The sequence below is a fragment of the Peromyscus californicus genome, unplaced genomic scaffold, assembly GCF_007827085.1.
Source record: "Peromyscus californicus insignis strain IS unplaced genomic scaffold, ASM782708v3 Scaffold_5__1_contigs__length_169319896, whole genome shotgun sequence".
NCBI lineage: Eukaryota > Metazoa > Chordata > Mammalia > Rodentia > Cricetidae > Peromyscus > Peromyscus californicus.
In genome coordinates this window covers 16854910-16879604 of record NW_026294573.1, presented here as the reverse complement: position 1 = coordinate 16879604, position 24695 = coordinate 16854910, and the positions used below count along the sequence as shown (strand labels likewise).

The 24695-nt window shown below is 54.2% G+C and overlaps 1 protein-coding gene across 2 annotated transcripts in view; it reads left to right on the top strand.

Annotated features, from left to right (window-relative positions):
• Positions 1-24695, top strand: part of Hspg2 (heparan sulfate proteoglycan 2) — a 101420-nt gene that overhangs the window by 46152 nt on the left and 30573 nt on the right. For both annotated transcript variants that reach the window (XM_052716882.1, XM_052716881.1), the window contains exons 14-44: positions 1593-1756; positions 2068-2247; positions 2373-2569; positions 2677-2824; positions 3364-3491; positions 3819-3905; positions 3980-4038; positions 4171-4241; positions 5012-5152; positions 5251-5427; positions 5529-5708; positions 5796-5914; positions 6281-6392; positions 6518-6631; positions 6715-6842; positions 7143-7229; positions 7825-7874; positions 8157-8251; positions 8476-8616; positions 8957-9148; positions 15402-15494; positions 15764-15844; positions 15963-16193; positions 17732-17845; positions 19470-19597; positions 19700-19786; positions 21017-21075; positions 21231-21395; positions 21498-21608; positions 24021-24121; positions 24208-24388. In XM_052716882.1, coding sequence (XP_052572842.1) covers positions 1593-1756; positions 2068-2247; positions 2373-2569; positions 2677-2824; positions 3364-3491; positions 3819-3905; positions 3980-4038; positions 4171-4241; positions 5012-5152; positions 5251-5427; positions 5529-5708; positions 5796-5914; positions 6281-6392; positions 6518-6631; positions 6715-6842; positions 7143-7229; positions 7825-7874; positions 8157-8251; positions 8476-8616; positions 8957-9148; positions 15402-15494; positions 15764-15844; positions 15963-16193; positions 17732-17845; positions 19470-19597; positions 19700-19786; positions 21017-21075; positions 21231-21395; positions 21498-21608; positions 24021-24121; positions 24208-24388 — 3921 coding nt within the window. The remainder of the gene's footprint in view (positions 1-1592; positions 1757-2067; positions 2248-2372; positions 2570-2676; positions 2825-3363; positions 3492-3818; positions 3906-3979; positions 4039-4170; positions 4242-5011; positions 5153-5250; positions 5428-5528; positions 5709-5795; positions 5915-6280; positions 6393-6517; positions 6632-6714; positions 6843-7142; positions 7230-7824; positions 7875-8156; positions 8252-8475; positions 8617-8956; positions 9149-15401; positions 15495-15763; positions 15845-15962; positions 16194-17731; positions 17846-19469; positions 19598-19699; positions 19787-21016; positions 21076-21230; positions 21396-21497; positions 21609-24020; positions 24122-24207; positions 24389-24695) is intronic.

Below are 24695 nucleotides of genomic sequence, written 5' to 3'. Positions count from 1 at the left end.
ACAATAATATGAGCCTGAAACTTCAGCCCTGGGGAGGCAGAAACAGAAGGATTCCTAGGACCGCTGGCCAGTCAGTGTAGCAGTCAAGTTCCAGGGTCAGTGAGAAACCCCATCTCAAAAAAACAGATACGGATTTGGGGAGTTCGTGTATTAGTTAAGAGTGCTTCATGTTCTTCCAAAGGATGGTGGTTCACTTCCCAGCACCTGTTAGGCAGCTCACAAACACCTGTAACTCCAGCTCCAGGGGACCCAACATCCTCTTCTGAATCCTGCTGGCATCTACACCTATTTATGTATGCACATCCCCAAAAACATGCATTTGTGGATTAAAACAATAAAATAAATCATTTTAAAAAATAGGTGGAGGAGCCAAGCATGGTGGTACACACCTTTAATTCCAAAACTGGGAGCCAGAGTCGGGCAGATCTCTGTGAGTTTGAGCCTGCCTGGTCTACAGGGTGAGTTCCAGGGCAGCCAGAGCTATATACAGAGACAAAAACAAAAACAAACCAACTAAACAGAGCTGGAAGGCTTGTGAGATGGCTTAGTCGGTAACAGTACTTACCTCCAAGCCTGATTGACAATCTAAGTTCAGTCCCTTCAACCATCATGATGTAAGGAGAGACCTGATTGCCTAAGGTGGACCTCCGACATGCTGTGGCGTGTTAATGCACACACATAAATAAATAACGTTGGGTTTTTTTTCCCCAACGTCAACCTCTGACCACACACATACACACATACACACACACACCACACAAAAAGCAAAATTATTGGATCGCCACCAATGATAAGTGAGTATCAAATGACTGAGTGTAGATACCAAGTATTCCTACTGTCCTGTGAACTGGCACTGCCCTGGGGGCTGGCAGGGTGCTGCAGGGAAATCACATGTGGGGAAAGGGTTGGACCAGTGACCTTTCCTAACAATAAGAGTGAGCCCCTTTTTTGAGCACTTCCCTCATTTTTAAGCTTTTTAAGTCAGCTTGTGCATGTTAGCTTCATTACTCGGTGAGTTGGGCCACCAGGAACATCCTTTTCTAGATGAGGAAACAGGCCTTTGTCCAGGCTCAGGCCCCAGGAACATGATGGAGCCGGGCCTTGGGTTTCTGCTCTTCAGCCCTACATAGTTCTCTGCTAACCTCAGTGGTGTGTTGCCAGCCCAATGGCCCAAAGGCTCTGGGAAGCCCTGCCACACTGAGCCTCTTGCCCTTTCCTTGACTGTGGCTTCTCACATAGCTCCCAGCTGTCACCGCAGTGATGGCCTTCCCTCGAGCATGCACCAAAACTTCAGTAGGCAAAATGACTGGAAAGAGCAAAGAACTAATGATTCTTTTGTCAGTGGGGGTAGGGGAATTAAAACAGGGTCTTATGTATCCCAGGCTGGCCTCCAGCTTGAACTCATGATCCTCCAGGAGTGCTGGGATTACAGGTGTGTGCCATGCCCAGCTCTGCTTGGCTACTTCCTAATTTCCAGAGACAGAGGCCTCTGTTTTCTCTCAGTTACCCATTCCTGGGTCCCAGCTCTCAGGGTGGCTGTTCCCCGCTAATCAGAGGCTGCAGTCTTTACCCTACGTCTTCTGTTCTTGCAGGTGTGAATGTGACCATGCCCTCGCAGCCCGGTGTGCCACCCCTCTCCTCTACCCAGCTGCAGATTGACCCAGCCCTACAAGAGTTCCAGCTGGTTGACCTGTCTCGCCGCTTCCTTGTCCATGACGCTTTCTGGGCCCTACCCAAGCAGTTTCTGGGTAACAAGGTGAGGGCAGGGCCTGCTCAGTCTCTGCTCACTCTGAAGCAGGGCAAGATCTCCACGGACTGCTCTCCCAACCCCCTTTGGGCCCGTCCCTGACCACCTACTCTGGGCTGGCTAGAGTGCCCCAACCTGGCCTCCACGGGTACAGTATTACATACTGTCTGCCATGGACTGGGCTCCCCATGCCTAGTTTTCTATGAGCCTTCCATGCCAGGCACTGCAGGAGCCTTAGATGAGCAGAGTGAGGAACGAGAGGACAGGATACAGATGCTTGAGAATGGCTGCCCAGCTCTGACCTAACCTGTCTTGGCCAGGTGGACTCCTATGGTGGCTCCCTGCGCTACAGGGTACGCTATGAGCTGGCACGAGGCATGTTGGAGCCAGTGCAGAAACCAGATGTGATCCTTGTGGGTGCAGGGTACCGCCTCCACTCTCGAGGCCACACACCCACGCATCCCGGAACTCTGAACCAGCGCCAGATCCAGCTCTCTGAGGTTGGTGGCACCTGAGTCCCAGGGGTTGGTCTAGGAGCGGGGGGGGGGGGGGGGGGGGATTGGCCAGAGCGGAGTGATGCATGCCATGCAGGCACTGATAGACAAAACAACCTTGTCCCCTGCAGGAGCACTGGATCCATGAGTCTGGCCGGCCTGTGCAGCGGGCTGAGATGCTGCAGGCACTGGCGGGCCTGGAGGCCATACTGCTACAGACGGTGTACAACACCAAGATGGCCAGTGTGGGGCTGAGTGACGTCATCATGGACACCACTGTCACCCATAGCACCAGCCACGGCCGTGCTCACAGTGTGGAGGAGTGCAGGTGCCTGCCCCCGTGGGGCTGGGGATCGCGGGAATGCTATCCGGGGTAGAAGGGAAGCAGCAGAGCCTGAAGTTCCTGAACCATTCTCTTGATCCTCTCCCCCACAGATGCCCCATTGGCTATTCTGGTTTGTCTTGCGAGAGCTGCGATGCCCACTTCACCCGGGTGCCTGGCGGGCCCTACCTGGGCACCTGCTCTGGCTGTAATTGCAATGGCCACGCCAGCTCCTGTGACCCTGTCTACGGCCACTGCCTGGTGAGTGGCGGCCACTCGGACATTGGTGGGACTCCCCTACCTCCACAAGCAGTGCATGACCTCCAGAACAGCTTGAATGGCTCCAGGTGAACGACCATGACCTGGGGATACGTTAACAAGAGAATCGGTGTCTGGACAAGAACTGAAAGTCTCTCCCCACTCGGCGAGGGCTAGAAGAAGCGTGGCCTAGACATTACACATTCTCTTTGGAAATAGTGATGAGGACTAGGATTGTGGAGCTGATCAAAGAGAATGCACAGACAGGGTACTGTCTTCAGATCCCAGAGCAGCTGTAGGGGTGACCGAATGGACTCTAAGGCAGAACTGGCTCTGGGTGCAGCCTGGAAGAGGGTGACAGATTTTGAATCCATATCAAGAGGTGCTTGGACCCATACATGGGACTGGCTTCCATGCTGGACTACCACTGCCAGGGAAGCACCTGAATGCTACTATCTACATAGCTGTGGAGCATTCTAGAGCCTGTCTGGCCCAGTTCTGCTCAGTAGGACCTAAGCCACCCCTACCCTCTCCTGTCCTAGAATTGCCAACACAACACAGAAGGACCTCAGTGTAACAAGTGCAAACCTGGCTTCTTTGGGGACGCCACAAAAGCCACAGCCACTGCCTGCCGGCCCTGCCCCTGCCCATACATCGACGCCTCCCGAAGGTCAGACCCCGCTCAGGATATGGTAGTGTGGCAAGTAGGGGTATGCTTTGCCAGGGGAACCAGGTACCCACATGGGTTCCAGTCCTGACCTGCTCACTGAGTTGTCCCATGCTCTTTGATCTCTCGTGGACCTCATTTTCCCTTTCTGTATAATGGGCCAGTCTCCCGTCCTACAGTTGCTGTGGGGCCACAGAGCAAGAACAGGGGCCAGGGGATGGCATCACACCTCTCTGTGTGTCCGTGAGGATAGAAGTCATTTCCTGGGGCGAGCATGTCAGGCCTGGCATGCAGTCCTACCCTTCTACCCTGCCCACTTGGTCCCCACAGATTCTCAATTACTTGCTTCCTGGACACGGATGGCCAAGCCACCTGCGATGCGTGTGCCCCAGGCTACACTGGCCGTCGCTGTGAAAGGTAAGGGGACGCTGACAGGATTGGGGGTGGAGACAGGATGTTCAGGCTGGGTTTGACCGCATTGTTTCCCCCAGCTGTGCCCCTGGGTATGAAGGCAACCCCATCCAGCCCGGAGGGAAGTGCAGGCCTGTCAGTGAGTATTGCGACTGTCTCCTCTCATACCCTGCTGGGCTGGGCACCTCTCCCCCGTCCCAGCCCATACGCAGAATCCCTGGAGAGCTACCCATTCTCACCCAATCTGCCAATGCTTTCCTTCCGCCTCCAGCCCAGGAACTTGTGCGCTGCGATGAGCGAGGTACCCTGAGTTCTACCACCGGAGAGGCCTGCCGCTGTAAGGTACACTGGCTGTTTACTCTCTCCCCAAGACCTTGGGCCCAGCCTCACTGTGGCCAAGGGAGGAAAGAGATCCTACCCTCTCCAGTACCTTGGCGAGTGGACACTGGCCTTGCCTGAGGCCCAGAGACCTGGCTAGCTGGTCTTCTGTACCATGTGAGAAGTCCTGGCCTTGGGCAGGAGCACTGATTAAGAAGTCAGCCACCCTGAGTTCAGTCTTTTGACACACCCTCAGCAGCTGTGGCACGCATTCTGGCTGTGGCCTGCATGGCTCTGTCAGGTCTCATGCTGCTATCACTTTGACGATGGGAGAATCTCGTGTGAGCAGAGAAAGGAACTGGGCGAGCTTTGCAGTCAGGCGCTCCCAGTCTTGTAACGAAGAGTGGATAAAGGCACTGAGTGACCCTGTGTGCTGTTTCATGTCTGAAGCCTCTGAGGCTCTAATGGAAGTTGAGTGAGGTGGCTGCAGAGACACCAGCAGGGTGCTTGAAATTCGCCATCTTCAGTTGTAGTGGCAATTAATTCAATCAGCCTGCTTTGTTTCGAGGCTCGGCTATCTGTGAGCCTCTTAGCCGTCAATGAAAAAAAGGGAGAGCAGTTTCTGTGAGCACCCACACGCTGGTGGTAATTGTGCTGACGGTGGTGATACCTCACATCTATGTGTTTTCCATGGTGCTCTGGGACCCCCATCTAGACTGTGGGTGGATTCGGCTTCTGGTTCCAGGCAGCCCCTCCCGTGGGCCAGCCTGCAGCTCCCGACTCTGTGTCCACAGAGCAATGTGGTAGGGCGCTTATGCAATGAGTGTTCGGATGGCTCTTTCCACCTGAGCAAGAAGAACCCTGATGGCTGCCTCAAGTGCTTCTGCATGGGAGTCAGTCACCAGTGCAGCAGTTCCTCCTGGAGCCGTGCCCAGGTACCCACGAGAGGGCGGCAGCGGGGTGGGGTTGGAGGGACAAAGGGTGGCCCTTACCACCACCACAACGGCCCCGTCCCAACGTTCTCCATCTCCAGGTGCTCGGGGCCTCCGAGGAGCCCTCTCAGTTCAGCCTGACGACCGCCGCAGGCACCCACACCACCAATGAGGGTATCTCGTCCCCTGCACCCGGGGAGCTGTTATTCTCCTCCTTCCAGAACCTCCTGTCTAGACCCTACTTCTGGAGCCTTCCTGCCAGCTTCCGAGGAGACAAGGTGGGTGGGACAGAGGAACAAGACAGGCAGGGCATTGAGAGAATAGCAATAACATGCCTAACTGAAGTCTCTCACTGAAAACCTGTCTACCCCTATCCTAGGTGACCTCCTATGGAGGAGAGCTGCACTTCACCGTAACCCAGTGGCCCCGGCCCAGTTCTGCACCTCTGCACAGACAGCCGCTGGTGGTGCTGCAGGGCAACGGTATCGTGTTAGAGCACCATGCCTCATGGGAGCCCAGCCCTGGCCAGCCCGGCAAATTCAGAGTGCCCTTCCGAGAGGTGAGCCCCATCCCATCCCTTCTTGTTCCTTTCTCTTGGGGCCTCAGTACCCTAGCAGGAATGGATCATATGTCATTTCCTTGACAGCAAGCATGGCAGCGGCCTGATGGGCATCCAGCCACACGGGAGCACCTGCTGATGGCCCTGGCAGGCATCGATGCCCTCCTCATCCAAGCATCCTACACCCAGCAACCGGCTGAGAGCAGGTAGCTGGGGCCAGGGCAGGGCAGAGGGGTCTCCAGACTAAGCAGAAACATGGTGTAGCCCCTCACAATCTGCCTGTGGAACGGAAAGCATGCTGCTGCTTCCCTCACAGAATCCTAAGAAGCTGGGGACCACTGTCTCCTGAGTCAGCTTTCCAGAAGTCCCCAGAGGAGCTGGGTGGTGTAGCATGTCCAGGCGAGGAGGGGGAAGAGGGTGGTAACCTTTTGGAGGAAGTAGCAGATGTGACCTGTTTGCTGCAGCCCATAAGATTGCTGGAGAATGAAGGCCACATGGTGATGGAACATGGAACTCTAGGTATTTCTAGCGCACAGTGCGCATCCCTTCACCATGAGTCTTGTCACATCCAGGATCTCTGGCATCAGCATGGACGTGGCTGTGCCAGAGAACACCGGCCAGAACTCAGCATTGGAAGTAGAGCAGTGTACCTGTCCACTCGGGTACCGCGGCCCTTCCTGCCAGGTGAGCCAAGCCTGGGTCCCCCACCTGCCCACCCAGCTTCCTCCACACTGCTTGCTGGTCTTTCCTCCTTTGTCTCTCCCCATCTTTTGGGTGGGAGCCCAACTCCCACCCTCTTTTGTTGCCAGGAATGTAGCGCAGGCTACACACGCATGCCCAGTGGCCTCTACCTGGGCACCTGTGAACGCTGCAACTGCCATGGCCACTCCGAGGTCTGTGAGCCCGAGACCGGTGTTTGCCAGGTGAGTCCTGCCCCTTCACTCTCCATCCTCAGAGAGACTTGGCTTCCAGGAGCCCAGCCTCAACCTGCCCTCTGTCCCTCCAGAGATGCCAGCACCACACAGTGGGTGTTCGCTGTGAGCAGTGCCAGCCAGGGTACTATGGGGATGCCCATCGGGGCACACCACAGGACTGCCAGCCCTGCCCATGCCATGGAGCCCCTGCTGCTGGCCAGTGAGTCTGGACCCTACTCTTCCCTGAAATGCCCACCTTTGCTACCCCCTCTGTTGCCCAGCACTGGGGAGAGGCTACAGTTTTAAATCCTGGTTGTCACTTCCCAGTGTGTCACTGGGGACGGGTAGCCTCACTTTCAAAGCCCCAGTTTCCTAAATGGGGGCAGCGGACTCACCTTGGCTTCTGAGCAGAACTGAGTGAGGCGGGGGAAAAGGAACTCTTGGCGTAGACTTTGCGCGCCTGCCCGGTGTAGGAGAGTGCCCGGTAGGAGCCGTCCGTGTCTTCCTTTCCCTCTCTCAGGGCTGCCCACACTTGCTTCCTGGACACAGATGGCCACCCCACCTGTGACTCATGCTCACCGGGCCACAGCGGGCGTCACTGTGAAAGGTGAGATGGGTGGTGGGGAGCGCCAGGGGCCCAGGAGGGTTTACCTGAAAGTCCTCGGGGAGTCCCAGCCATCCTATTCAAAAGAAGCTGTGACGACTTCTCTCTGTTGCACAGGCTCTCAAAGGCCATCAGCTTTCCTCTTAGGGAGCCTCACCCTGCAGCCTGGCATTGGCCTGCTGCCCACCTTCCGGCCCATCCCTGCTCTTACCCAGGCTAGCGTCCTCTGAGTAGACCCTCTGTTTTGTTATTTTAAGATAGAGTTTCATGTAGCCCAGGCTAGCTACAAACTCATTATGTAGCCGTGTATAGTCCTACCTCCGTCTCCTGGAGGTGCTTGTATGCAGGCTCATACCGCCAGGCCAAACGTTAGGCCTCCTGATCTTGACCTTTTGAGTCAAGGCCGGATGAAAGCAACTCACCGGCTGTGGTCCTGGCTCCACTCTTGCTTTTGTCCCCCCCACGCTTCATCTATCAAAAGGCTGATGAGTGTTTTTTCCCTTACAGTGGGGGTCATTGAGTCCAAGCCCAGATGCCCCTTGGGCCTAGGCTCTGCACCAGTTTCCCAGGACTCCACTTTCTCTCTCTCTTGCTGCAGGTGTGCCCCAGGTTACCATGGTAACCCCATTCAGGGCCAGCCATGCCACAGTGAGTAGAGTTGCAGACTTGGGGGAACATAGGGGGGTGCTTTTCTTTCCAGGGAGAGCTAGGACAGCTCCTTTGTTTCCCTGGGACCTGGGAGAGGGGGCTTTACCTTTCTGATTCTTGGCTTTTCCATCTGCCACATGGGGTCGGGAAAAGGCACTGCCCACAGCCTCAGTAGCAGGCAGCGGTCCTCTCGGTGCTGAGTGACAGGCTTAGGGAGCGGCAGAGATGGGGGTGTTTGGTGAAGGGTTTGCGGGTGTCATCTGTGCCTTCTTTATACTTCAGGAAATGATCAGGTGCCAGAGGGGCCAGGCTGTGGCTGTGACCCCCATGGCAGTGTCAGCGGTCACTGTGACGCCTCCGGTCAGTGCCATTGCAAGGTCAGAACAAAGTCCTGCCTTCTGTGAGGTCTAGCTCAGTCCGCCACTGGGGCTGAATAGAAGTCAGATGGTACCTGAGGGGACCCTCAGGCCTGGTCATGGGGTGGGTAGACAGGGCTGCTCACAACTGCTGCAAGGGTCTGGGAAGACAGGCCTCAGAGGCTTCTGGAGCCCAGCAGACACCCCTGAGTCCCTTCACACATCTTTGTTTCCATCTTCCCCAGGCCCAGGTGGAAGGCCTTACCTGCAGCCAATGCCGACCCCACCACTTCCACCTGAGTGCCAGCAACCCACAAGGCTGCCTGCCCTGTTTCTGCATGGGTGTCACCCAGCAGTGTGCCAGCTCCTCTTACTCACGCCACCAGGTAAGAGCTAGTCTGCCCCCTGATGGTCGGGAGCACTGTCTTCGCTGGGTGCCAGCCTCCCTGGAGGCTGCCCATCTCTAGGCCTCCGTTACTGCTCCTCCGTCACTGAGCCCAGTGACTTGACTCCTGTCTCGAGACCTCCTGGGCCTCTGTTATTGCTCCTCTCAGCACTGAGCATACCCTTCATCTAACCCCGATATCCACCCCCTCCATTATGTCTTGCTCAGCCCTGGTCTCAGCAAGCCCCATGTCCTCCCCTGGCACCCTCCTGTGCCCTGTCCACCCGGATATGCGTCTGATCCATCGCCTCTCTGACACTTGTTTTTCCACCTGCTGCCAGATCTCCACCCACTTTGCTCCTGGGGACTTCCAAGGCTTTGCCCTGGTGAACCCGCAGCGCAACAGTCAGCTAACGGGAGGCTTCACCGTGGAATCAGCACACGGCGGGCACCAGCTCTCTTTCGGCAACTTCGCCCACCTTGGCCAAGAGTCCTTCTACTGGCAGCTTCCAGAAACGTACCAGGGAGACAAGGTAAGATGTAAGGGGTGCCTGCAGCACCTCCTCAGGAGCCAGCTCTGAGCCAGGTCCTTGCTGAACATAGGGTCAACGGGGACTCAGACACAAGTTCATGGTCTGCCGTGTGGCTGCCATGTCATGCAGTGTGTGGCCTTTGGGGTCCAGAAGACCTCAGATTACGTCTCAGCCATGCTGTCCACTAGCTGGACACCTGACCTCCCCAGCCCAGGGTGGCTGGAAGGATTGTGCCTGACGCATACTGAGCTCTCAGCTGGTAACGACTGTGCTTTCAGGCCAGGCTGCAACTTGTGCGTGATGAGACAGTTTCAGTGTGGATTCCTCCGTGCGCTCATCTGCGCTGGGTGTTGCAGGCTGAGTGCTGGGTGCTGGCGTGGTGATTCTCGGGTCGTTTCTATTGAGCCTCTGACTACACACGCGTGTAGTCGGAATGATTGCATGAACCAGCCAGCCTCACTGCCATTTCCCTGCACAGGAAAGTAAAGCTAGAGAGGTCAAGAACTTTACCTGAGTCCCACAGGTAGTGGGCAATAGTGGCAGGGTTTGCCTCCAGGTCAGACCTGCCCTTAAAAAGCTGAGTTAGGCAAGGGAGAGCCATCATTTTGACACTGAAGTGAGATCTGCTAGGAAGACAACGCCATCCAGGATGGTCTTGTGACGGGCAGCGTCTGAGAGGTGAACTCCAGGGGACTGGAGAGATGGCTCAGCGGTTAAGAGCACTGGCTACTCTCCCAGAGGACCTGGGTTCAATCTCAACACCTACATGGCAGCTCACAACTGTCTGTAACTCCAGTTCCAGGGGATCCAACATAGACATACATTCAGGCAAAACACTAATGCACAAGAATAAAAATAGTAAATAAAAGGAGAACTCCAGAGCAGCCACATGTGGTCCTCAGTCATGGCCATGGTACCAGGACAAGTGGGACTTCCTTAGCATGTGAGTCCCCCACCAGCTGAGGCCAGTACCTAGTCAGCTACACCCTGGTCCACTCAGCACTGGAGCTCTGAGGCCTTCTGGTCCCTGCTCCTTGGAGAGAAAGAGGCACCACCTCTGTCCAACCTGGCTGCCTTCTCCTGCGTTCTTCCCCTGGGTTCCTTCTTTCCCGGCCTCCCTCAGACCTTTCTCTGTCTCCTCCCCTGGTGCCTCCTGATGCCCCACAGAGGGAGGCTCTCCTGGCACGGCTGCGCCGGGCTCACCAGGTATGCCCCTGCTGCGTGGTGTGAAATGGGGATGCTGCACATGGTGTGTCCGTGGCTGCCCTCCGCCCCGCATGGGAGACGTCCTGTTCCCATGGACGCCCTGCCTGAACCTGTACTGTTGCTAGGAGAGTCTGGAGGGGCGTGTTCTGTGCTGTGCCCCACCCGCTGTGTGGTGTGTTTCCGGTGCCAGTAGTTGGAGGTCTACGGACAGGAAGACTAACTTGATGTTAATCCATGTGGCCTGGTTCCCCAGTTTCTCCATGTATTTCCCCAGCCACCATTAACCTCTATGCATGTGCCCTTCTAGTAGCCTGGAGTAACCCTATGTGCCAGCCCTGAGACAGGGCATGCCTCCCTAACCAGTCACTGTGGCCTTCCTTGCTGGCACCATGTATGGGGAAAGGGCTGTTCATGGCTCCAAGTCTGAGCCCTGTGAGAGGGCTGAGCTGGCCTGTGACTTCTACCCCACTAGAACCGTACATCCCTCTCAGAGGAACAGTGGCGGGCAGCAGTGACAACTGGGAGGATCCTTGGGGACCCAGAGGGCAGGGGCCGGGCACAGCGGGCATCACAGGTAACCTAGGGCATGGGCAGGCTATGTCTGGGCAGGGATCAGACCCTGAACCAAGACCCAGACTTTCCTGGGCCACCTCTGCCCACTCCGCCTGTCCAGGCCAGCATAAGCCAGTGTTCTACAAACTCCTCAGAATGGCTTCTGTAGTGCTGTGGGCAGCTGTCCCCTCCTCCCCACACACATGGCTGTCAGCCTCTACTGCACAGAACTTTCTGTCCTTCCCTTGCGGGGCACCCTGGGCAGGGTTCCTCCCCAGCAGACCCACCCCACATTCAGCATTCGTCCAAGAATGCTCTGCCTTAGGAGTGAGAAGGCGAAGGACGCACGGAGAGGGTGGCAGACATTAGCACGGGCGCATAGGTGGCCCACGTCGGGGAACTGGATGGGGCTGATGCAACCTGGGGCAAAGCAGAACTTCACGGGTGTCTTTTTGTCCATCTGTTCTTGTCTATCCTTCCTTTCCCCCAGGTGGATGAGGCTCAGAGGCGGGTGGATGCTGAGATCTGGCAGCTCCTTGCCAGTTTTGCTGCCCATCCCCACCCCCCTCCTCGTGGGCTGCACCCCCACCCCCAGCTAACTGCCGCTCTACGAGCAGGTCCCCCCCCTCCTCCTCCTCCTCCTCCTCCTCCTCCTCCTCCTCCTCCTCCTCCTCCTCCTCCTCCTCCACTTCTCTGTCTTCCTCAGCAGGCTCTCAGGTATGTAGAGGTCCTCACTGAGGGAACGGCCTACCATGCTTCCTAGACTCAGGTCCTTTCCAAACCAGTTTGATATTTCTTGAGACTTCCTGGACCATCATTGACTCTGATGTCACTGTAACTCCCCCACATATCAAGTCAAGTATAGTTATGCTTATGTTTAAGATGGGGTCTCACAATGGCCCTGGCCTGACCTCAGAATCCTTGTCTTAGCCTCTCAAGTGCTGGGATAACCATGTCTACCTGCTACTTTTTTTTTTGAGATAGGGTCTCCCCTATATAGACCATGTTGGTCTTGAACTTGTATCCATCCTCCTGTCTCTGTCTCCCAAATGTTGAGATTAGAGGCATATACTACCATACCCAACTACTTTTTATTTTTATTTTTTTTTTTTGAGACAATCCCCTGTAGCCCAGGCTGGCCACTTTATAGCCAAGAATGACCTTGAACTCCTGATCTTCCTGCCTGTACCTCCTGAATTCTGGCATAATGAATGGGTGCTACTATACCATTTATCCTATATTTAAGATGGAACCCAGGGCTTCATGCAAGTTAGGTAAATACTACCAACTAAGTTACATCCACAGCCCTCTGGCTACATTGTGTTAGGTTTTTGTTTTTTGTTTTTTGTTTTTTCTGGCTACATTTCCCTTTTCTTTCTTTTCTTTTTTTTTTTTTTAAGATAGGCTTTCACATGCCAGGCAGTGGTGGCATACACCTTTAATCCCAGCACTTGGAAGGCAGAGGCAGGAGGATCTCTGTGAGTTCCAGGCCAGCCTGGTCTACAGAGCAAATTCCAGAATAGCCAGAGCTACACAGAGAAACCCTGTCTCAAAAAAGAGAGAGAGAGAGAGATAGGATCTCACTATACAGCTGTGGCCATGCTGAAACTCACTGTATAGACCAGACTGTCCTCAAACTCACAGAGACCTACCTACTTCTGTCTCCAAATGCTAGGACTAAAGGTATGTACCGCCACATTCAGCTCTGTCTACATTTTTTAATATATGTAAAAAAAAGAGCCACTAAATTTTTAAGTGTTTACAGTGTGCCCCATTGATCTTGGGGTCCACCAGAAGGACACAGCACGTGTGAGGCAAAACAGATCAAGAACATGCTTAGGAAGAACCGCTAGAGGACCTGGCCCCAGAGCGGGAAGCAGGTTGCCCAGGAAGCATGGTGGGCCTGTGCTGTGGGGTTGGGGGGCCCTGGGTCCCCGCTGGGGCTCCTGTGCCCGTTCTGACCTTCTGCTCTTCTGCTGTAGTTCTCCCTCTCCTACGAGGGCTTCTCTCTGCTGCCCGGAAGCCTCTATTACTGGCAGCTGCCTCGAGCCTTCCTAGGGAACAAGGTAACCAGGAAGTAGAAGGGTCACAGGTGGTCAGAGGGTCCTTAGCTACCGGAGGATGGGAGGCGGAGCAGCCCTCTCTCCCTGTACCCAGTGTGCACACAATTAGGCACCTGTTGTATGCTGTGTTGCCACTGCAGAAGCAAGCTGGCCTCCCAGAACTCTCCACTATTCTCATTTACCTCTCCTGCATTCTGATTCTCTCTCTCTCTCTCTCTCTCTCTCTCTCTCTCTCTCTCTCTCTCTCTGTGTGTGTGTGTGTGTGTGTGTGTGTGTGTGTGTACGCTTACATGTGCACATGAGCCTATGGAGGCCAGAAGACAGCTTCAGGTGTCCTTTCTCAAAAAGTACCATCCCCCTTGTTTTTTGAGACAAGGTCTCTCATTGGCCTGGAGCCCACCCAGCAGGCCGGTTGGCCACGGAGTGTTAGGGATCAGCCTTTCTCTGTCTCACGGTGTTGTGGGGCCCATCCTTGCACAATAAACACTTTACCGACCGAACCCTCTCTCCAGCCCTGGATGTTGTTACTATTACCCTGGCATGAGCATCCGTGTTGACCCTGCTTCCACCTTGCCCCCTTGTCCCCGTGTGACAGAGAGAGCCTCTTCAGAGTGGATGTACCAAGGGGTGGGGGCTTTGGCTCAGGGGTAGAGCTCTTAAGGCCCAGGTCTGGTCTCCAGCAGTGAGGGGAGGGGGCATGGTGTGAATACCACATGTAAAACTGCGTTCAGAGGCCAGGCTAGGCCAGGCAGGTCCAGGGGATGTGAGGTGAGGAGAGTCTACCAGAGTTTGGGTTGGTACCAGAAGTAGTGGTGAGCTATTGGCCTTCAAGCGTGTTCTCTGCACTGAGATGAGTGTGTCACTCAGATGAAGTGTGTCCCTCAGATGAGGAAAGTAGGACTTAGACCTAGTGGCTTGTCCACAGTTGTAGGACAGCAGAGCTGGAGTCTGAGCCCAGGCTCTCACACTGCAGCCCTTGTCTTACATCCCTGTGTGGCACACGCCTTCCACTTCTTAGAAAGCTGGTCCCAGATGAGACTCTGAACTCATTGGCCTCCAGAACAAACAGGAAACCGGTTGTTTCCCTTGTAATCTGGTCACGCTGAGTTCCTTACCACACCCTGAGTTGATAAAAAATATAGCCCTGGGGCCTGTGACACCCAGGGCCTGGCATGTCATCAGCTGTTGTTTGATAAATGGTCACCCACTGAATGAACACACTTGAAGCAGAGGGACACCCCAACACCCCGTGCTGGGTAGTTTTCAGCCAACTGTCTGCCTTGGTGATGGAGGAGAGGGAGGAAAGTCCAATGGGCAGAGCTGGGACCTCAGCTGCCAGGATGAAAGCCCTTTGCAACAAACCTAATCCTTCTAGTCATGCCTACGAAGACACTAGTCCAGTTGGCTTGCCCACAATAAAAAACAAAAACAAACAAACAACAAACAGAATGGCTCATGCAACCACAGAGTCCAAGAGTGATGGCTGAATCCAAGTGCTCATTAGGGCTCAGTTGGTGTCATTTTGTAGCTTCTGGTCGCATGGGAGATGGGAATTTCTCTGTCCCCAAAGAAAGAGGAGTGCTGGATGCACCGGTCATTCCCCATCCGGGGAGAGGTACACATGGCCACATTGCATTCAGTCACGCTATGACCCTACCCCATCTATCTTCCTGATCCAGATCTGTGTTGATTGGGCAGGCCTGGCTTGCTCCACTCTGCAGGTGGGAGGGACCTGAGTGTACAGGGAGATTGTTTTTTAAAGAAAAAAAGGAGGGGGCTGGAGAGATGGCTCAGCCGTTAAGAGCACTGACTGCTCTTCCAGAGGACCCGGGTTCAATTCCCAGCACCCACATGGTGGTTTACAACCGTCTGTGACTCCAGTGCCAGGAGATCTCCAGTGCCAGGGATCCAGTGCCTCTTCTGACCTCCACAGGCTCCCATATACTCAGGGATCATTGTATTCACGTGCATACATTCAGGCATGTACACGCACATAAAATAAAGTAAATACTTTAAAAGACACAGAGAGAGAAGGAACAAAGATGTAGTTTACAGAGGAAAGGAAGTGAATTCTAGGCAGGCTCAAAGCCAGTAGGCCAGAAGACGAAGCCGCAGAGCCCTCGCAGCTCCATGCCCTGGGCTGAACCTTCCGATCCTGGCAGTCTCCTCACAGGAGTCTCTGTTGTCACTCCTGTCATTTTATGGGAAATGCCTCCACATGAAAAGGGACTTGGAGCTTGTTGACTGTGACTTCCAGGCAGTGGAGAATGGGACAGAAGTCCTCCCGTGAGGGAGGCTAGGGAGGAACTGATAGAGAGGGCCTGTGGCCCAGCTCTCGGTGTTGCAAGTTCTGGCCTCCTGAGGTTTAGGGTGCAACACACAGGAGCCAAGAGGCCCCGCCTCTCACCCCGTGTGATCTTGTCTCTCCGCAGGTGTCGGCCTATGGCGGGAAGCTACGGTACACCCTCTCCTACGTATCGGGGCCACATGGCAGCCCGCTCTCAGACCCCGACATCCAGATCACGGTGAGCTCATTAGAATCCACAGAGGTCAGACAGAAGACAGAAGCCATGTTCCCAACACCCAGCTAGCCAAATGTGCGCCCTTTGCCCCTACTTGGCTGGCTTCTCCTCAGATCTTAGGCTGGTTCCTGGGTGTAGAGGCAGCGGGCAGGCACATGAGCTTGGGGGTATGGATAGATGGGAGGCAAGTAATCGGAGAGCCTGGGGTTTGTGGATACCCCTGCCTCCAATAGCCCTAAATGCCCTTCCTAACCTTTCTGATACTTCTGCAGGGTAATAACATCATGCTGGTGGCCTCCCAGCCAGCACCACATGGCCCAGAGAGAAAGAGTTATGAGATCATCTTCCGAGAGGTAGGTGGCACTGGGCTTTGATCTCCCACCCTCCCCCTAGCAAAGTGTAAGCAGGGCTACAAGTTCAGCAGACCAAGCCCAGAGCTCCCACTGACACTTGCTCTCCCCGCTACCACAGGAGTTCTGGCATCGAGCAGATGGACTGCCTGCTACCCGTGAGCACTTGCTCATGGCCCTGGCAGATCTTGATGAACTTCTGATTCGGGCCACATTCTCCTCAGTGCCACGGGCAGCCAGTATCAGCGCTGTGAGCCTAGAAGTGGCCCATCCAGGGCCCTCCGGTGGACCCCGAGCCCTCGAGGTGGAAGAATGCCTCTGCCCCCCAGGCTATATTGGGTTGTCCTGTCAGGTAAGTGCATGGCTGGCCCAGCTGCATTTGCTCCAATGGTGTGGTAAGTGCAAGGTAATTGTTAGTAACCATTGCTGTAGGCTGTGACTGCTCTCTGAGCTAGGTGACTGCTGCTCCCTCGATAGCCAAGCCATTCCTTTAACTGACAAAAGCAAACTGTCCAAGGGATAGGAGCCTTACCCAAGGGCATACAGCCAACATGTAGAGAACTAAGCTGAACCTGGATCTGATGTCCTAACCACCAGACAGCACTACCTAAGGAATGGCACACTTTCAGATGGGGAGACCTGTCCAAACACAGAAGACTCTCAGAGCTGAACAAGGACACGCCTCAGGAGCACAGCATGGAGTGGATGACACTGTAGGCTTAAGGGATGACCAGCTTGGAAGGAGGCACACACGGGGACCAGGCCTGCAGCGGGGTCACTGTGGCCAGCCTAGAAGGGGGCCCCAGGAGGCCCACAGACTGGCCATGGAATGTGGAGAGGAGGCCCTTGGCCCCTTTCACAGAAGGGCCAGGGGAGAGGACTGCCCTTTAGACCTGGGATCCTTCATCTCCACTTTGCACCAACATCCATGATGCTGTGTGCTACTTCTCTCGCTACGCTTGCTTGATTTGGGTTTTGGTTTGGTTTGGTTTGAATTTTCTTTTTTTTTTTTTTTTTTTTTTTTTTTTGGTTTTTCGAGACAGGGTTTCTCTGTGTAGCTTTGCGCCTTTCCTGGAACTCGCTTTGGAGACCAGGCTGGCCTCGAACTCACAGAGATCCGCCTGGCTCTGCCTCCCGAGTGCTGGGATTAAAGGCGTGCGCCACCACCGCCCGGCTTGGTTTGAATTTTCAAGGCAGGAGCTCACACAACTCAGGCTGGCTTTGAGATTATATATTTATATATATATATATGTTGAACATCAGTTCCTAGCCTTGAACATCAGCATCCTCCTGCCACCAATCCCAAAGTGCTGGGATTATAGATGTGTACCGCTAGGCCTAGCAGGATTATTAACGGGTGCATGCAACCCCAGTAATAAAGATTGGCAGGATGGCTTAGGTGGTGAAGGCATTTACAACAGTGACCTCAGTTCATTCCCCAGGATCCACAGGGTGGAAGGAGAACGCACACACACACACATACACACACACACACACACATACATAAAAAAATACCTTCAAAGGTCCCTTCTCCCATGGGTCTCCCCAGCTCACTTCTCCATTTAGCTGTAATGTTTTTCCATAGAGATCTTTTCCACACCAGGATTTTCAGACACTAAGGTCTTGAAATGAGACAGGTTCCCCATTCTGGATTCAGGCTAACATTGCCTGGGCATACCAAGCTCCATCTCCTCCTAGAGCCATGAAAGTAAAGCTGAGCAACAGGCTGGAGGCTCTTAATAGAGCTTGTGGATGGTGGCTGGCCTGGGATGCCCTTTCCGAGAGCCAGTGAGGTCTAGACACTGGAAGGTGCGGGAGGGACAGAAGGCTAGATCTGGCTCTGGGTGGAACCCTGTGGGTAATGGAGACCAACTTTCCTCTGTCCCCTAGGACTGCGCCCCAGGCTACACGCGCACTGGGAGCGGACTGTACCTTGGCCACTGTGAATTGTGTGAATGTAACGGCCACTCCGACCAGTGTCACCCAGAGACTGGAGCCTGCTCGGTGAGACGCAAGCAGGGCTAGGTCAGGGGTGGGTAGTGGGATGGGAGGGGTCTCGGTTCATAGGAGCCAGCACCTGGATGAACGCAGCCGGTGAACACGGTGGGAAGCTACAACTGTGGAATGCCATTCTTTGTAAAGAAAGCTATGGTTCCTTATTGCTTGCCCTGCAGTGGCCGATGTACATGTCCTCACAAGTACATGGCCAGGGCACAGACAGTTGACAGAGTCCCAGACTCAATGTGAAGCAAGGAACACACAATGTTAACACTACAGATGTGGCTGTCTTTCGATGAGATTGTATGTATTTGGGTTTTTATGTTTATGGGTGTTTTGCCTATGTCTGTGTACCATGTGCATGCCTGGTACCCATGGAGTCCAAAAACAGGACATCAGATACCTTTGCACTAGGGTTACAGATGTTGTGAGACAACGTGTGGGTTCTAGGAATTGAACCTGAGTCCTCTAGAAGAGAAGCCAGTGTTCTTTACCACTGAGCCATCTCTCCAGTCCCCTTCCATATTTTTTGTTTTGTTTTTTTCGAGACAGGGTTTCTCTGTGTTGTTTTGGTCCCTGTCCTAGAACTCACTCTGTAGAACAGGCTGGCCTCAAACTCACAGAGATCTGCCTGGCTCTGCCTCCCGAGTGCTGGGATTAAAGGCGCGCGCCACCACTGCCCGGTCTCCATATGTTTTTTACAGTGAAACATGTATCTTCAAGGCTGTGTCCAAAAGTATTCCTTTGTTTTCCTTTGATGTCACCTCTCTCTCTCTCTCTTTCTCTCTCTCTCTCTCTCTCTCTCTCTCTCTCTATCTATCTATCTCTTGCCTTCTCCCTCCCTCCTTCTCTCTCTGTCTCTCTTTTTCTATCTCCCCTCCTCTCCCTCCCACCCTCCCTTCTCTCTCTCTCTCCCTCCCTCCCTCCCTCTCTCTCTCTCTCTCTCACACACACACACACACACACACACACACACACACACACACACACACACACACACTAATTCTTTTCTGAGACAGAGCTGACTCACTATGTAGCCAAGGATGACCTTGAACTCCTGATCTCCTCCTCCCCCCAAAGCTGATGTTACTGGTGCATCATCCCCAAGCCCAGTGGGGATTGACTTTTTGGTTTATCCGAGTGCCCATGGGTATTTTTTTCAGCACTGCTGAGCTGATGGGCATCACTATAATTAAATTGTGTGTCCTTCCATGACTTTTTTTTTTAAATGTACATTGGTGTTTTGCCTTGGGTGTCACGTACCCTGAAACTGGAGTTCCAGACAGGTGCGAGCGGCCATATGGGTCCTCTGGAAGAGCAAACAGTCACTGTTCTTAACCGCTGAACCATCTCTCCAGCCCCCTCCATGACTTTCTTTTTTTTTTGTTTGTTTGTTTGTTTGTTTGTTTTTTTGAGACAGGGTTTCTCTGTGTAGCTTTGCGCCTTTCCTGGAACTCGCTTTGGAGACCAGGCTGGCCTCGAACTCACAGAGATCCGCCTGCCTCTGCCTCCCGAGTGCTGGGATTAAAGGCGTGTGCCACCACCGCCCGGCCCTCCATGACTTTCTTTAAGACAAGTGTTTGGTGAGTTTAGCTTCCTGACTGGTGTCTGGCACTCTTGTGCCCCACAGCAATGTCAGCACAACACTGCTGGTGAGTTCTGTGAGCTGTGTGCAGCTGGTTACTACGGGGACGCCACAGCCGGGACGCCTGAGGACTGCCAGCCATGTGCCTGCCCCTTGACTCACCCAGAGAACATGTGCGTACCTTGCTCAGACCCAGGCGTGAACTCCTGCTGGAGGGTGGAGAAGCAAGATGGGGCGTGGGCTCCTGTGACCTGACATCTGCCTGCCTGCCCCAGGTTCTCCCGCACCTGTGAGAGCCTTGGAGATGGAGGGTACCGTTGCACCGCCTGTGAGCCTGGCTACACTGGCCAGTACTGTGAGCAGTAAGTTTTCAGACAGAAGTGGGAAGAGAAGGGATAAATGAGAGACTCCCAGGTGAGAGTCCTGAAGGGTGACGCTCGGAAAAGCCTCTCGTGTCCCTCCCTGCCCCAAACACTTCCCTCACTCATGCTGGCCTTGGGATGATAAGGTGGGGCTTATGGCTTAACCACGCTTCAGACTTGCCTGTCCCGCGCTACACCTCACACCAGATGGTATAAACTTCTTGAATTGTTTGGGTTTTTGTTTGGTTTAATTGTTTAGGCACAGGCCTCACTATGTAGCCCGGGCTGTGTGGCTCCCAGTGTTGAGATCGCAGATATGTACCACCATACCTGGAAACTTCTTGAATTCTTAGTACTTAGATCTTTATGTGCAGAACATTTTTACCCCCAAACTTGCCCCTTCCTGGCTAACTTCTCAAGTTTCAGCCTCTTGTATTTATCTAACACTTTTTGGAGGGGGTGGGCAGGTTAAGACAGGGTCTCAGTATAAGCCTAAGATGGCCTCCAACTCTGTGTAACCCAGGCTGACCTGAAACCTCAACCTCCCAATTACAGGTGTGGGTTGCCATGCGGGGCTCAACGCATTTTTACTGAGCATCTACCGTGTGTACTCCATGTGCTGAAGTGCTGAGTATAAACTGGCAAACAGAACAGATCCTGTGTCAGAATAGAGGCTGCAACCCAAAATAGGAAATGAGTTGGGGGAGGGACCACCTACAAGACAGGCATTTCCCAGTCCGATAAGTCCTCTGGAAACTGTGTGCAGCCTGCTCCAGGGGACCCATAGCAGCGTAGAGCCGGGCTTTATAGTCTCTCGGACCGCAGGGCTGGATTAACCCTCCTCCCTGGGTCCACACGGCCTCTGTGACCTTCCCTCAGTCTCTTTTTCCGTCAAGTTTCTGTCCACGGACCGGGACCTTACCGTGTCTCCTGTTGTTCCTTCCCACCGAGCACGGGCTCTGGTGTTCACCAGTTCCCTAGTGAATGTCTGTTGAATGAACGCTCCCCTGGAGACTAGCAGGCTTACCTCTTCCGTTACCCAGCCCACTAGCACCTTTTGTCTCAGCTCACTGAGGCCCTGTGTTGGAACCTCTCTGGTCCTCAGAGTCTTTCCAGAACCCCGACCTTCCTCCACATACCATGGGCAGTTGGCTGAACTGGGCTCCTCAAGTTAGGTTAGACACTAGATCCCTTGGGGATTACAGAGCTGGTCCCCATTCCTCCTAACAGGTGTGCCCCAGGCTACGCAGGTAACCCCAATCTGCAAGGAGGCCGGTGCCAGCCACTGAGTAAGTAGGACCATGACCCAGGGTGATGGGGGAGGGAGAGTGAGGAATAGAATTTCTGAGGTTGGGGACCTGTGGTTTTGGGAGACCAGTGTCAGGGACACTGCTTTATGCTGGGACTTTCTTGACTGAATGGCCTCCTTCCCCCACTCCATTAGCAAAAGATTCCTTGGTGGTTCACATCCATCCCTCTCGGAGCGTGGTTCACCAAGGAGGCTCACACTCCCTGAAGTGCGAGGTCAAAGGGAGTCCACCTCACTACTTCTACTGGACCCGTGAAGATGGGCGGCCCCTGCCCAGAGGTGCTCAGCAGCGGCATCAAGGTAGCCACAGACCCACAGCCTCTTCTGTCCCATGAGTCAGCCCTGTTCCTGTCCTACTGGGGCATGTGGAGCTGGACCCTGACAAGCATCTCCCCACACCAGGCTCAGAGCTCTACTTCCCTAGCGTGCAGCCCTCTGATGCCGGCGTCTACATCTGCACCTGCCGAAACCTACATCATACCAGCAACAGCAAGGCTGAGCTCCTGGTCACTGGTGAGTCCCTGCTTCCCTGTCCCTGCTAACATCTGCCTAGAGAGGACAGTGGCCGCCTGACAAGGACAATAGCTGTGATGATGGGGAGAAGTGGTGCATTCACACCTGTTTCAGAGGCAGAATCTGCAGAACTCACTATGAGTCATAAAGCTGAAGGGAAAAGATACTACCTGGGGCCTGGGTGCCATTTACTTTCATGAAGAAGGCTCGGCCTGCAAAGTGTCTTGATTTGGGGTCCCCAAAGCAGAGGCAGTGTAGGATTCTAACGAGGGAGGGGAGCAGAGAAGAAGTGACCGAGGGAGGACATGGTCGAGTGAATGGCCACCATAAGCAGCTTTTGCTGAGTTGTTTAATGTGGCCGAGGAAATTGGGAACCCCAGAGTTACCGTGTCCTACCCGGTCTGTGTGTGCCAGCTTGTCTTGGTCGTTGGCTAAGTCCTATTCAGGACAGGACCCAGGATAGCACCCATCAAGCTCTAAGGCCAACCTGTCAAGCTGGAGAGGAAGGACAGAAAAAGCCAGAAGAGGACCCCAGGAGATTGGAGGAAGTAGGGGAGAGGTGTCCAGGATGTGATCTGGGACAAAGGCTTCTAGGAGAGCTGCTCACCCAGCACCACTATAGGAAGTATGATATAGGCAGGGAAATACTGTGATGGTTGGACTCTGACAGGACAGATTGACAGAGGTGGAAACTCAATCGGAGTAGACACAAGGAACAGGTGGAAACTCTCACAAGAGTCTTGGGTCTGAGCAGGGTGTGGTGGTACCCACCTTGAGGTAGGAGGCTGAGGCGGGTGGATCTCTAGATGGAGGCCAACCTGGACTATGTAGCAAGAGCCTGTCTAGAAAAAAAGAAAAAGTCACCAGGTGGTGGTGCCACAGGCCTTTAATCCCAGCACTCAGGAGACAGAGGCAGGCAGATCTCTGAGTTCAAGGCCAGCCTGGTCTACAGAGTGAGTTTAAGGACAGCCAGGGCTACACAGTGAAAGCCTGTCTCGAAAGACCAAAAAAAGAAAAAAGGAAAGAAAGTCCAACTCTGAAGAGAGGTCAAGTAAGCAATGGGTCAGTATCTGGAAGTACGAGGAACTAAAGGGGGCGTTTTTCAGATGTGGAAGTTAGAACACATTGGTCTGTGAAGCAGTGACAGGAGGCAGGGATCGGTGGGGTACAAGAGGAAGGAAGGATCCAGTGCTCTGAAATGCAGGGTGGGATGGGGGCATGCAGAAGCATGGTCCCATCATTCAGGGACGAAGGAGGAATGAGGGAGGGTCAGACTGAGGACAGGAAAGATAGAAATCCACCTGACTGGGAGTTTCTGCTTTCTAAACACGTGTAAGTTGAAGCCATGGGCTTTAAGGTGGAAGGATGAGTGGGGAGGTTGAGGGCGATGGGAGGCGGTGACAAGTAGCTGTCTGGGGACAGCTGTCTGGCTTCTCAAACTAGAAGCAGATGGAGCAGCCCGTTGCAGTGAAGTGGGAAGGGCAAAGAAGCTCATTCGTGGCCTGGGATGATGAATTGGGGCCAGTGCACCCCCACTGGACCGAGTGCTGGCTACTCAGTGCCAGCAGGGAGAGCTGTGGGTGATGGGGTCCAGGGAGGCACCAGGAAGGGGAGTGGCATCCCAGCTATACTAGGAGGGAAGAGATGTCCAGAGGAGGTGGGCTGGGGGTGTGGCGTAGCTGGTCGAGGGCTTGCCAGCCACGCACAAAGCCTTGCATCTGAACCACACAAAAACCAGGTGTTGGGACTGGAGAAATGGCTCAGTGGTTAAGTGGTGAAGAGCTACGTTGCTCTTCCAGTGTAGGCAACTTATAATCACCTGTAACTCCAGCTTCAAGAGGATCTGATGCCCTCTTCTGACCTCTGCAGGCACCTGTACTCACATGTATATATACACACTATATATATTACATAAAAACTAGGTGTGAGCTGAGCAGTGATGGCTCACGCCCTTAATCCCAGCACTCGGGAGGCAGAGGCAGGTGGATTTCCATGAGTGTGAGGCCAGCCTGGTCTACAGAGCGAGTTCCAGGACAAGCTCCAAAGTTACACAGAGAAACCCTGTCTTAAAAAAAAAAAAAAAACCCTAGGTGTGGTAACACAAACCTGTAACCCCAGCACTTGGGAGTCTGAGGCAGAAAGATCAAGAGTTTAAAGTCATTCTTAGCTACATAAGGAGTTTGAAGCCAGTACATGAGACTCCATCTTAAAAGAGAGCGAGCTTACTTGAGGGACAAAGGCAGGCAGATCTCTGAGTTGGAGGCCAGCCTGGCCTACAGAGTGAGTTCCAGGACAGCCAGGGAAACAGTAGGACCTGTCTCGTAGAAGAGGGGGAAACAAGCCTGGGAGGAAGTGACACAAAGAGAGCACAGAACCGGGGTGTGGAGCTCACCGGAGACTTCCCACTCCCAGAGGCTCCCAGCAAGCCCATCCAAGTGACAGTGGAAGAGCAGCGGAGCCAGAGTGTGCGGCCTGGAGCTGACGTCACCTTCATCTGCACAGCCAAGAGCAAAGTGAGCAGACAGGGGGCGGTGGGGGGAGTCCGTCCCCGGGGCTCCCGGACCCCACACCTGTCCCTTACCCTGATGTTGCCCCGCAGTCTCCAGCCTACACCCTGGTGTGGACCCGCCCGCACAATGAGAAGTTGCCCTCGCGTGCTATGGACTTCAACGGCATCCTGACCATTCGCAACGTGCAGCCAAGTGATGCGGGCAACTACGTGTGTACTGGCTCCAACATGTTCGCCATGGACCACGGCACCGCCACACTGCATGTTCAGGGTATGCCTTGTTATGATCTGAGTCTGGCCCCAGGGGTCCCCTCCCTGTGCACTAGGCTCTGAAGAAGCAGGGGACAGAAGGACAAACTATCTCAGGCCTCCTGAAGCGTCAGGGGACGTGCAGTTGGAAGGGACCCTGGTGAGAAAGCAGAGACAATGCCACTTGTGCATGGTGATGAACGCCAGGGGTAAGGACGGTTGGAGGGATTGGAGAGCACAAAGTGAGGGGAAGGTGTAGGCCTGTAATCCTAGCCGTTGGAGGTTGAGGCAGAAGTACCGTGAAGCCGAGGAGCCTGGGCAGCATTGTG